Genomic DNA, 9,668 nt, shown 5'->3' with positions numbered 1-9,668 from the left:
AGCGTTAGTTTCCACGTTCAACTCCACACTCGTCTCGTGCTGCGTTTTTTGAGCAGGCGCGGCCACTCACACGTGTTTGAGATGTTCTGCTTCGCTTTATGTCGCATCAAACGCATTAAACGAAGCGTGTGCTGCTTCTTCCAAGTCTAAAGTTCGGTCATTTTATTTATTACAAATATGATTTAAACGACTTTCATTGTTCTCTAATACAAGAAACACACACAGCAAAAACATCACACTAATTGGAAAAGAGTATTAAATGCTCAGAAATGACACATTTAATCAAAAGCAGATTTTCAGATCAGTGAGAATGTATTTATGAAGTTCACAATATAGTTAAAAATTAATTCTTTCAAAGACCAATTCTTTAAAATCAATACACAGCAAGGATCTTACAATTGTTAAAAATAGGCTAATCAAAAATTTAAATTTTTCAACATGAGGCCGTATCCACCGAGAACCTTTATCATCTCTCGGGTTTGGAATAGCATTAATTAAGGTGAGGTGAGATAAGGTGCATATGCTGCCTTTTTAATGCAGTTTCACAGTTTGACTTCTTTTCATTTCAAACTCACTAACTAACGTGTGACTATAATAATAAAACGCTCAGCGTCCGGGCTGCCCTGGAAACGCAGGCCCTTGATTGGTGGATGCGTCCTGATGAATGCTGTAGGACGGGAGGAAGGGCAGGTGCTGGAAACACGGGAAGCGCTGCAGAACGCCGCTGCAGAAGGGGATTTCGTAGCACGACTGGTCACACGCGTTCCTGATTTCCTCCGGCACTTGGTGCCGCCAGCTCGCAATGCCTCGCTCTTTGTCAGTGCCTGCAAAACAAAAACACATTGGGCGATGTCGGCGATGTGGGCCTGGCTGGCCTGTGTGTTATGGTTACACACCACTTCCTACCTGGAATGGTGTTATCCAGGACGAAGCCAAAGAAGCCGCCGATGAACATGTGTGTGGTGAAGAGCACTAGGATGATTTGATCCAACTCTTTTATTCCTGCAGAGAAAAGAATGTGCAGTATGCAGTCGCATGAGAAATAGTCTGAGGAGGACCAGGAGCAGACGCTGCTCCGGCCTCCTCACATCACACGAGGCAGCTTTGGTTCAGCGTAATAAAACAGAAAGAAACACAAGCTCCCACAAAGCAAAACTAACAGAAAGTGGGGCCTGACAGTAAATCGCGTAGGACAGGACGAACGTTAGCTGGACGCATCTCACACCTGCTGACCTCCCTCAGAAAGCCCATGTCTGTGTTACTGTCCATCAACCAGTGGAGTATTATATTAGTATATGATCACAGCTTCCATCTTTTATGACTTCATCAAGAAACTTCAGATGCTGCTGTGTCCGTACTGTTTCCTCTAAATACTGTAACTACTCAAAGCTGGGATTCACACCAGGTGTAGCCTGACTCCGGTTCTGTGCTGTGGTATTTATACACGCTGGTATTTAATCCCCGCTCGTTCCTTTTATTATTTGCGACACGCTGCTGGGACATTTTACAGATTCAATAGTAGTGTGTTTCCTGAAACCGAATCTCTCCAATCTGCAGATCAGAATTGAATTCCTCAGATTCACCTGATTGAATGAGCACTGTAAACACATTCTCTACCGTATTGCTGCAGGCAGGAATGTGAGGAACAGGCCTCGTGAGCAGCCACAACCCCACGCTGCCACACGGACCTGCAGTGACAGGAGCAGCAGGACCCCACTCACATTCACAGAGACACACATACTGTAGGTTTGTGTAATGGGAGCGGTCCCTGCCGATACCAGAACACTGCACCCTCTGCACCAGCGCTGCTCATGCAGGAGCACAGAGCGCCATTCAACAGCACGCCTGTGCGTCAGACGCCCGCCTTCGTGAGGCCCCTCAGGCAATAAACCCACTAATGAAGTTGCGTCCAATTGAATCAAACTACAAACAGCGATGACGCTGTTTCACTCCTGTTCAAAGAACTCGGCCCGGTCCAGAGCAACGGGGAGACGCACACTTTGTGCCGCGCGGTGCAGTCAAAAGTTCAAGGCACTGACTGAATTTCTAGTTCCAGCATCTAAAAAGGTCTGGAGCAGCAGCCGTTGGTTTACAGAGAGCAGCAACACGTTTGTTCCTGTGTGAAGCCACGGCCTGAGGAGAAACCTGGAACCCGGGGCGGCAGCGCTTTATCCGAGCCGAGCAGATTACAGCCAGTGACATGGGGAGCAGCCAAGAGGATTGGAGGTAAGCAGCCTAGACCCGAGAAAACCAGACAAGCCCTCATGCCCAGTGTTGAACTCTGGATTAGCAGTTTCCTGGGAGACACTGGCATCACATGACCGCGGGGATCAAGGTATTATGTCTGCAGAGAAGAGCCGTTTAATCTTGAGGACTGCTCTTTTGACGCGCTTCACGGGAAGAGACAGTGAAGATGCTGACGTGTCATCAGAGGCTGCGACGGTTTGATCGGCCACATGATCTAATGGTTCGAACTTAGCCTGGGGGATTTCTTGCTTTTCTTTATTTGCTCCCAGCTTCCATCGCGCTGCCTTCACCACCGAAGTGACAAAAACATGATCCACTGGCTTTTTAGTAGCAGCCACTGCCATTTGTGTAGCATGAAGCGCAAAGCCAATGCAGAGCCACCACTAAACCCAGATTACACAGTGGTTCAACCCGGGTGGTAATGTGTGAGAACCCCTGTGACCTCAAGCCCTCGAGTTTCTCATGGGTGCAATTATTTGTCCCCTGAAACAAAGGCAGAGTAATAAATAACTACACACCCAAAGTGATAATTACATCAATCTGTGCTCCGGCTCCCGGAGGCCCACTCAGGCCGGCACCGCCCGCCCCACTCAGCACAGCTCCGAGCCCGGATCGCATGCAGCACGACATAAGGACGCGATCACCCTTTACATAAATAACCCGGCTCTGCCAGCGAGCGTTTCCTGGCACATGGGGAACACAGGGAAGTCGTAAGTCAAAGATGCTACAAGTGCTTTCAAACACGTCTGTAATTAGTAATTTAGCCACAAAAACAAACCCAACATGTCCATGTGTTTTTAGTTTGTTGTTAACCTGTTGTTAAGAGTTTGTGACACTCGCTCGCTCGCTCGCTCGCCCGCCCGGTTCTGTGTTAACGCAGGCAGCTAATCCTGCGTCTAATCAAGAAAAGCCTGTTTGAATCACACCTTGTTCACACTGACTGCACCCAATTCATGGGTGAATGTGACACCTCAGCCTAATATCCCCAATGATAACAAGTTATGTGGGAACAGTTGTCTCAAGGCGTAAAAGCCCCACCACTGCCACCTAGAGGCCGAGCGGAGGTTTACACTAAACCAAGCAGGGAAACCTCAGGTGGTCGACTCTGCTGCCGTCGCACCTGTAAAACCCACGCTCAGGACTGAAGCAAAGCAAGCGTTTGCCATCTGGGCCTGTGGGATTTGGGAACCCCTGGACCCAGGAGCTGAGGCTGGCAGAACCCAGCGTGACTTGCAGCGGAGCAGTGGGAGCTCGGAGCACGTCTGCCGGCGGAAGTCACCTGTGTCGATGACGCCCGGGTTGGAGTGGAACCACGTGGGCAGGACGAGGCCGCTGAAGGTGGAGAAGCCGAGAATGAGGAGGTTGCGTGAGGAGTTCAGGTCCACATACTGGAGACAGAGCCAGAGAGATGGCCGTCATTCTCTTACAAAGACCGCGGTGCAGAGTATGTTCAGTCCAAGGTGACAGAACGTTCCTGTAATGTAGCTACACAAAGGTTTATCTGCCGGCTTTAATCACACACAAATAGCCAGGATTACAGTTGAACCCGGCTCAGCTGAGCCTAGAAGCATGAAGGGACTGACAGACGCGTGTCCGAGGAAACACAAAGTGCATAAACTCACTGAAAATCACTCACTACCTGCTTGAATTACGCCCCTTTCTGAGCTGTTTTTCTAAGTGGTCCCTGCAGGAATCTGTTGTGTTTGCTTGTATGTGAGGTCGCCGGGGCAGCGCCTCTGGAGCCAGGCAGACCCAGCGTCTACATCATCTGCCAGCGTCGTGCACGGCTGCTTTTCCAGGGCCAGAGGCACCAGATGGTTCCCTGCACAACACGTGATGTTACTCCACTTGAAAACTGTTTACCTGTAGATTCGATATCCCCACTGCTGCAATCATTCCAAACATAACAAGGAACATTCCTCCGATGACCGGGTCTGGGATGGTGATGAAAACCGCTCCGAACTTCCCAAAGATCCCCAGGACGATCATGAGAACGCCGGTCGCCTGCAGGACCAGTCTGCTGCCAACCTGCGGCGGAACGATGGCAGCGAGGCGTTATCAAGCGTAGAAGACGGTGCACGGGGAGCATTTAATGTGGATACCATCAGTCTGAGGCAGCTGAGAAAGCAGCCTCAGAAAAACAAAGCTCCTGTCCAACCTGCAGAGAGAATGAAAGGATCAGTGGCAGCACCAGCTTTTATCTGGTTTGAAGCAGAGTCGCTGAAAGACAGGCTGTTATTTTAGACAGACTTTAGCTCATCGGACTGACAGGCTTTGGCTCAGCGTGAGACTTTTCTACCTTCCATTCCAGTAACTTGAGGAGAACAAGCAGAAATCCTGCACAGCCCATTACTCAAACCCCCAACTTATTACCATTCGGGCGCTTCAACTTCCAACAGGTGAGACTCATCAAAATGCCAGACAGAGGCTGAGATCAGCCGCTTCTGCACCCACGGCGTCTATTCGCTTCGCACAACAAAGCAAACGTGGGAGTGATTTCTCATGGTCCAGGAAGTGTATTTGAATTCCATTTATGTGAAACTCCACTGATACAAACCAATAAAACAACATTTTGCAAAGTGGGTGAAGCCTCCTTCTCTCTGGGCCTGAAAATGCCCTGATAATAATTCTCCAGTGAGCTATTGCTGCTACATTATTTACACTTTCATTTGAGTTCATCTTTAGTCGTGGTCCACTCTGGGCAGGATGTGACCCTTCTGTGCCTCCTCTTAGGCCCTGAGCCCAAAAAAGCCTTGTAAAGTTTTCATTGTAATGTACCGGCGTGAAAGAAAGCAGCGGGGACGCTAGCAGGAAGTTCATAGCATAGCATCATCATAGCTTCTCTAGAAATCACCAGCGACTGAGGCATTAACTGACAAATGACTAGCTGTCAGCGTCCATCAGGCTGAGCAGACAAACATGTCCTGACACAGTCTTAGGTTCAAAGTACTGAGAACAGCCAAATGCATGTTTGCGTGACATCCCAGGACATTTTACATTAGGGCTTCGTAGTAGAGTCCTTAAAATGATGTCAGACGTCTTACAGGTGATGACGAACTGCCTAAGGGTCTAAAATGTGTTGGGAAACGTCAGTGAAAGTAAATCCACAGGGAACGATGCTAACGTTCATAACTTACATTGATTATCCACCATTTGATGGGAGTTTATACAAATAAAAGCACCGCTACTGTACAATAACTAAACGTGAGCATGGTTTTTATTTAATCTTCCACTGGTCCATGAAACCTACACTGCAGCGTGCTTAGGATGTGACCCCTGCATGACTCTCGCTAAGCTCTCGAAGGGCTGAGCTTTCAAAAGTTCACTTAAGTTTTGATTGTAATTAATCAGCGCTAAAGACAACAGCTGGGATTCTTCTGAGGGAAAGCCGCAGGGAAGTTCTCCTAACGCTCAGCCAGGCCTCAAAGTGGCCGACTGGGGCGCGAGCTGACGGCTCTCCATCAGTCAAGCTAGAGTAAACTGATCCCGCTGCTGAAAGAAACAAAAGAAAACAGACACAATACGACACTGACAGCTCCGGCTATGGGTGTTTGCAGATGTCAAACAGTTAACGTGTCCAGATGTGCAATGCCAGCATCTTTCAAATCATTACAAAGAAATAAATAAAGCAAACAGTCGGCTGTGTTGTCTTATTTTCCCTTCAGCATGTGATGTATGCTGTGGTAACAATAACCTCTAACTAAAGCTGCTTTTCCACAGACAGGTCTCAACCCTTTGCAGAGTTCTTCTGTGGCCAAAGAGATGAATGGAGGCAGTGGTAACTGGGCCCAGCTGTTCCCATGGCACTGATGACACTGGGGCAGGTACCTTAGTGATGCCCAGTGCAGCGATGTTCTGGCTGTAGGAGGTGGTGCCGTTCCCCGTTCCCCACAGCGCAGCCAGGATGCAGCCCACGCCTTCCACCGCGATGCCTCGGTTGATGGCGTGAGTTGGTGGCGGAGGAGCACCAGACAGGCGCGCGCAGGCGTAGTAGTCCCCGATGGACTCCATGGTGGACGCCAGCACTCCCGCCATCATGCCCAGCACCGAGGACACGCTCACGGTGGGAGCGCCCCACTGTCCTACGGGAACGAGCATCCACGTGCTCACAGTGATTCCACAACAGACCTACTATCGCGTGGGAGGATTCATGATGTCATGCATGCGGAACCTGGTCCTCCTGGATCCACGTCCAGACGTTTACCTGGGTAAGGAACGTGGAACCATGGGGAGTTTGTGACTGCGTCATGGTTGATGTCAGTCCGGGCTAAGAAGCCGTATTCGCTGGACTTTGAAGGCAGCACGTCAAAGATGGTGAGCAGGAAGCAGAGCAGCCAGGCACCACACATCCCAAACAAAGCCTGTGAGAGGGAGAGTCAGCGTCAGCATCCAACCTGCAGGACGTCGTAGTGACGGGTACAAACATGGCGTCAGTAACACCGCGGCCTCTGGAGTTGAGCCCAAGCGTGTCCTCCTACTGTAAAGATGCATTTCTCCACAGTTTACACAGAAGCAGGTAGGTGGACAGAGGGAGACGGATTGAGCACGGACACTTACTGATGAATAAAAGGCAGCCACGTGTTTGTTCTGCTTTGCCAACTTTTACAAAATGTCTCATTCAACCAAAATGTGCAAAGCTGATGTTTGTGTCACTGCTAATCCTAATTAAATGCGTCAGATCGGCAGCTTCAATGAGCTGATCTCACCTCCCGACCGAAGAGTCGAGGGCTTAAACCAACGCACAGAGACCCACCTTATTTATTCTGGCTGTTGTTGAACAGAAAGAAACCGTCTACACAAATCAATCAGTGCAAAGCATGCAGATAGGTTCTCATGGAGATTATCAAGAAAGCACTGCACAAAGCACTATTTGGTTTGTACTGGGCCAACACAGAGCTGGGGTTGCACTCAGGCCTCACTGGGAAACATGCGTGCGTGAGAACACGCCTTCGTCGGGTTCGTCTCTACCTGGAATCACGCTCACGCTGTCCCACAAAAGACTAATTGCACTTGTGTTTGCTCAACACAGAAGAAAAGATGCTTTTTCGTTTTTCCAGTCACACTGTTGTTCATTGGAAGTTCAGAAGAGAGACTGAAACTGTGTTTGGGCAAGAATTTGTGTTTTTAGTGTAGTCTATGAAGTAAGATCTGACCTAAGATCTGTCTGTGGATCAGCAAACACTGTACTTTTGCTTTGTTTGTTTTACCATCAAGATAAAGCTCATGAGACAAAGCTCCCGAGGTTTAAATGTTTTGTAGCATAACAGGACCTGGATGATGTTGGCAACTCACGGAGAAGAGCTTGAAAAGCGGATACTGGAAAACCTTCCACTTCTTGTCCTTGTACGCAACCAGCGGCACCTCCACTCGGCTGAGATACTGTGAGAAGAGCAGAATCAGGCAGACGGTGCTGGGGCAGAACAGAAGACAGCAAAAGTCAGTGGCTTGCTGCATGTTTGGGCCTCGCTCAGCCATTAGTGTAATTGTTGTGGTTCCTTCATATATCAGGGTTAGCGCCAGGCAGGAATGATGAGCGGGATCGTTTTTCACTGGAGGCTCATGGCTGGAAATGATGTGGAGCAGGCTGCTGCCAGTGGCCAGTAGAAGCTGTCAGCTGCTTTGCTCAGTTGATTCATGAGGCCTCCTGCTGTGCATGAAAGCTGCTACTCTGGTGCTGTTCTATGAGTGGCGTACTACTAAGCTCACTGGAATGTTGCCACCAGGAAGTCGGTCCAATCATTTACGTAGGAGCCTTAGTCCAGGTCACTGGTACGACCGAGTCAAACAAATAACTCATGTGAAGTGATTGAAAAACGTCGACAAGGACAGGAGGCCTGTTTGGGGTCAGCGGAAGAGACGAAGAAGGGATGATGTCATACGGAGGAGGCCTCGACCCCTGCAAGAAGAATGGGCGCGCGTGCAGATGTCAGGTAGAGGAGGCTGCGACTGAGATCAGCCCAGGTTTCATTAGCAGCGTTTCAACATGAAGCGTCTGACCCACACTGATACTGGAGCATCAGTCTTCCTGGTACCAGGTCATTTCATTCATTCATTCATTCATTCCACATCTAGCTGCGCCTACAAACCATGAGTTACAGCATTACATCATGCACCAGCGGTGTGAAACGCTCACTCACAGGGCGGCTATGCCCCAGTGGCCCCCAGACTTCTTTCCAGCCTCAGCGAACAGTGACAGGCCGATGAGGTTGATGGTGGGAGCGATGGCCAGGGGTCCGATGTATCTGAGCAGAAGTCCCACCAGTCCAGACAGGCCCAGGAAGACCTGCAGCAGAGAGGAGACCAGGATGGCCCCCTGGATCTGTGGACGGACACTGGTTAGTCTGAGTCGGACACGGAGAGGGCTGAAGTCTGGCCTTTTGCTTTGTCCTTCAAGCCACTCTAGCGTTTCCTTTGGTGCAAACATGCTTTGATTATTGTGGCCTCTTATTTAGGACCGAGTGTCCTTCAAGACCTTCTCTGTGGGAGGCTCCATTCAACCTTCTCAGATGATTTCAGCTCGGTTTGTTCATATGAAACCAAGTCAAAGCATACATGTAAGCCGTTCCAGGGCAATTTACTCAGAATAGAACAATAATGACAACACAGCCAAGTGGAGCGTGGAGCAGCTGAGTGTCAGCAGCCTGAAGCCAGAGCGCGTCTGGACCAGCGTTACCTCACGCATGCGTGACGTCCACACGGCGTCCGCCTGCTCCGCGCGCAGCGGCCCGGTGCCGTTCTGCGTCACGGCCGCCTTCGGACACTGCCAGGAGGGAAGAGCCAGGATGGCCAGGGTGGGGGTGATGAAGCTGAAGGTGCCCCCCTGCAGGATGGGAAGCCTGGGGGGGCGAGACAGTCAAACAGGGCTGTGCTACTGTGTGTGACTGAGCCCGAACCAGTGGAGACTGACCCTGAAACGCACCTTCACCTCATTATTTACTCACGCATTCGTTTGTCATTTAAAGCTCTTATAGCACTTTGAAGCACACAAACTTGGCTGCACCTTTTCACACACACTGGCAGAACAGGGACACGTTTTCGGCCACGTCTTAGTGTTTCTGTACTTTATGGCACAGTTGTGAAAGATGCAGTAGAAACAGGGATTAACATACTTATTATTCAACGTCAGGCTGCTTAGTGGGATCACGTTTGTCCCTTCAGGCTTGTAGGCGGAGAACTCAAACAACAGCATTAGCTCTTTGCTCTGAGGGGGTGTGTGTTGTGCTGTAGCGCTGGAGGTGTGGGAGGCAGCTGCACGATGGGACAACAAAGATGGATGTCATCATCAGACATTTAGCAGCTCTGCATCAGGAAGCATCCTGACGCTTCAGCGCGCGTCTCCTGAGTCACGGACTCCCAGCAGTCACGCGCCGACTGACCAGTACGATGACTGGGGATGATGATGTCTTGATCCAAGCACAGAC

The 9,668-nt window shown here is 49.9% G+C and overlaps 1 protein-coding gene across 1 annotated transcript in view; it reads right to left on the bottom strand.

Annotated features, from left to right (window-relative positions):
• Positions 1-255: 255 nt before the first annotated feature.
• The window catches only part of si:dkey-106n21.1 (solute carrier family 23 member 2), a 17,997-nt gene continuing 8,584 nt past the window's right edge, over positions 256-9,668 (bottom strand). Inside the window, exons 4-12 of the mRNA XM_029154074.3 lie at positions 8,921-9,083; positions 8,385-8,566; positions 7,540-7,657; positions 6,452-6,608; positions 6,076-6,329; positions 4,111-4,275; positions 3,527-3,635; positions 907-1,002; positions 256-824 (exon numbers count right to left, since the gene is read on the bottom strand). Of these exons, the coding sequence (XP_029009907.1) occupies positions 607-824; positions 907-1,002; positions 3,527-3,635; positions 4,111-4,275; positions 6,076-6,329; positions 6,452-6,608; positions 7,540-7,657; positions 8,385-8,566; positions 8,921-9,083 (1,462 nt within the window). The 3' untranslated portion in view covers positions 256-606. The remainder of the gene's footprint in view (positions 825-906; positions 1,003-3,526; positions 3,636-4,110; positions 4,276-6,075; positions 6,330-6,451; positions 6,609-7,539; positions 7,658-8,384; positions 8,567-8,920; positions 9,084-9,668) is intronic.

The sequence above is a fragment of the Betta splendens genome, chromosome 6 (assembly GCF_900634795.4).
Source record: "Betta splendens chromosome 6, fBetSpl5.4, whole genome shotgun sequence".
In the NCBI taxonomy this organism is placed as follows: Eukaryota; Metazoa; Chordata; class Actinopteri; order Anabantiformes; family Osphronemidae; genus Betta; species Betta splendens.
The sequence above is the reverse complement of the archived record's forward strand: the minus strand, read 5'-3'. Positions and strand labels throughout refer to the sequence as shown.